At 39.4% G+C, this 2,905-nt stretch overlaps 1 protein-coding gene across 1 annotated transcript; it reads right to left on the reverse strand.

The window, feature by feature from the left end:
- Positions 1–736: 736 nt before the first annotated feature.
- On the reverse strand, positions 737–1,620 carry LOC133479531 (protein S100-G-like). The gene is made up of 3 exons (XM_061776652.1): positions 1,465–1,620; positions 1,159–1,325; positions 737–1,049 (listed from the first exon to the last, which is right to left on the reverse strand). Exons 2-3 carry the CDS (start codon positions 1,294–1,296, stop codon positions 903–905), a joined length of 285 nt encoding a protein of 94 aa, XP_061632636.1. The 5' UTR covers positions 1,297–1,325; positions 1,465–1,620; the 3' UTR covers positions 737–902.
- Between the last annotated feature and the right edge of the window lie 1,285 nt (positions 1,621–2,905).

Genomic DNA, 2,905 nt, shown 5'->3' on the forward strand with positions numbered 1-2,905 from the left:
GCCCAAGGCCAAGGCCAGTGTCGTTAAAATGGCCAAGTGTGACTACACTTTATTAAAAGCACAGTTGGATGTTGGTTGGTGATGGAGCAAAATGTGCAAATATGCCACGAAACTGATTTACAAAGATGACTTGTATTTATTTTGTTTATTTGTACAAAAAACATAGTAAAACTAATACTAGGAGTATTATGGCACGGTGGACGACTGGTTAGAGCGTCAGCCTCACAGTTCTGAGGAGCGGGGTTCAATCCCCGGCCCCGCCTGTGTGGAATTTGCATGTTCTCCCTGTGCCTGCGTGGGTTGTCTCCGGGCCCTCCAGTTTCCTCCCACATCCCAAAAAACATGCATGGTAGGTTGATTGACGACTCTAAATTGCCCGGACGTGTGAAAGTGAATGTGAATGTGAGTGCGAATGGTTGTTTGTTTGTATGTGCTCTGCGATTGGCTGGCAACCAGTTCAGGGTGTACCCCACCTCCTGCCCCATGATAGCTGGGATAGGCTCCAGCACACCCGCGACCCAAGTGAGGAGAAGCGGCTCAGAAAATGGATGGATTATTACTTTTAGGTTATTTTTTGTTTGTTTGCTTTTTTTTAATGTTGATCTAATTGTTTTTTTTCCCAATAAGTTAAACCATTTTTGGTGTTGAGGGATTGTGAATTGTTTTCTTCCTTTCTTCCAATGCATGTCAAAAAAAGGTTTGAGAACCACTACAATAAAGTCCCAGAAACTCCAAAGACTTTTTTATTTATTTATTTTTTATTCACTCCCTGAAAAGAAAAGAAGCATACAGAAAGACAAGCAACTTTGTACTAAACCCAAATGAAGGAATGTATATGTAGTCAATTACAGCAGTATGATAATAACAACATAGTTATCCCTGATCATATGACTGTACTTTTTTTAATTTTCATGCCCGTGTTTCTTGCGGTGGTACAAAACCACCAGCTGAGAAACAGCTCTGCAGAACTCAAGGAGTTTGAGCTCGCCATCATTGTTCCTGTCCATCTGCTTAAATATGGTCATGATATTCTGCAGAGTGATGTTTCCCTGTCAAACCCAAAATCAAGAAAACATTAAGTCACACATAATATTGCACATGCATGTAAATGTGTCCCATGTTGTGAATGTGTTCATTGTGTTGGCAAAAGGGCCTCACTTGAAAGTTGTCAACATTGACTTCATTCTGCACCAAGGCGTCAAACTCCTCCTTGTCCAAACGTTTTTTGCCATCGTCAGTGTTGTATTCCTCAAAGACGTCGGACAACTTTATAATGACTTCATCCAGGCGACCCATGATTCCTCAGGTTGGGGAAATGTCTGTTCCTGTAATTGTTTTGGACAAACAAGAGACATTCTCTTGAAAAAAGAAATACAACAGAATTGATTTAAACATATTTTTAGCCCAAAACACATCCAGCATATCCTCTCTAAATTCCATAACACAACTTCCTTGACCACTCACAGTATGTTCAGTAGGCAAGATGAGCTGTGTGACTCTCCGCAGATGTCAGACGGACTCAAGCGAGGTTCATCTTCTTATATTGGAATAGATGGCTAATTCATTTCATGACGCACATACACACATATTTAAATGTGATTAAAGTAAAATGTTTCACACGCCACCTAGACTGGTTTTAACATTCTTGTTTTGCTTCAAGTACATTATGTTTTCAGTCCAATTTGACAGGGAATCCATTTGCATGAGTCATGAATGTTGAACATAAAGGGAGTTTCTCTAGCTGATTTTGTTGGAGGTGTACACTTACTGTCATCTAAATAAAACACACTTGTGTTAAAACATGCTCGGTGTCTCCCATGCTTTATTTAACTTCCCGAATCAATGGTTGTGGGTTCAAGCCACGTAAGATGATTACTTTCTGTAGATAAAAATAAATGAATTCATTAAAATTAAAGAGACCAACCATTGGTTGTTTTTTTCCAGGGTTGCCCCTTCAGCTTTACGATGTATGACTGAGCAGATAGCAAACAGCCTGGATTCCCCTCCTAAAATAGCGTAATTTAGCCACGTTGCCTTTATTTCACAGCATCAATTTTTCTTTTTCTTTATTTTTCTCGTGCTGCTGCACTTCCCTCTGAAGTCCTTTGACGTTGCATTTTGAAGACAGACTTATGGGAGTTATGATTTTGACTTACTGTTCCTTAACAGAGATTTCCTTTAAAGATGTAGTCATTTGCCTGTTTGCTGCCAAATTGTAATGTTGTGAAACCACGACTGTGCTGCTGGATAAATGGTACATTAGTGTATCCATCCATCCATTCATTTTCTGAGCCGCTTCTCCTCACTAGGGTCGCGGGCGCGCTGGAGCCTAGCCCAGCTATCATCGGGCAGGAGGCGGGGTACACCCTGAACTGGTTTCCAGCCAATCGCAGGGCACATACAAACAAATAACCATTTGCACTCACATTCAGACCTACGGGCAATTTAGAGTTGTCAATTAACCTACCATGCCGCCTACATTAGTGTATAACTTTTATATTATAAAGAGCTAGCCAGTACAGTATAATGGGGCTTGGAGTAGATAGTGTAATCAGAGGTGGTAGTACTTTTACTTTTACTCCATTACGGTTACTTAAGTAACATTTGAGATAAATTGTATTTGCCAGAGTGGTTTTAATGGAACATACTTTTTACTTTTAAACAACAGTACTTTAATTTACGCCATTACATTGGGCTACTTTGTGCTTGCTACTTTTATTTATTGATAATCGCTTGTGTAGATCTATTTATATTCATCAGCCAGACTTCCTCATCGGATACTGTTTCACCAATCCAATGTAACCACTAGTGGCGTTCGACTCCATTTTAGGGCTGCAATTAATGATTATTTTAATAATCGATAAATTATAATCTGTCAATTATTTTTGTATTAATCTTATTTTAA

This window comes from Phyllopteryx taeniolatus, chromosome 6 (genome assembly GCF_024500385.1).
Source record: "Phyllopteryx taeniolatus isolate TA_2022b chromosome 6, UOR_Ptae_1.2, whole genome shotgun sequence".
NCBI lineage: Eukaryota > Metazoa > Chordata > Actinopteri > Syngnathiformes > Syngnathidae > Phyllopteryx > Phyllopteryx taeniolatus.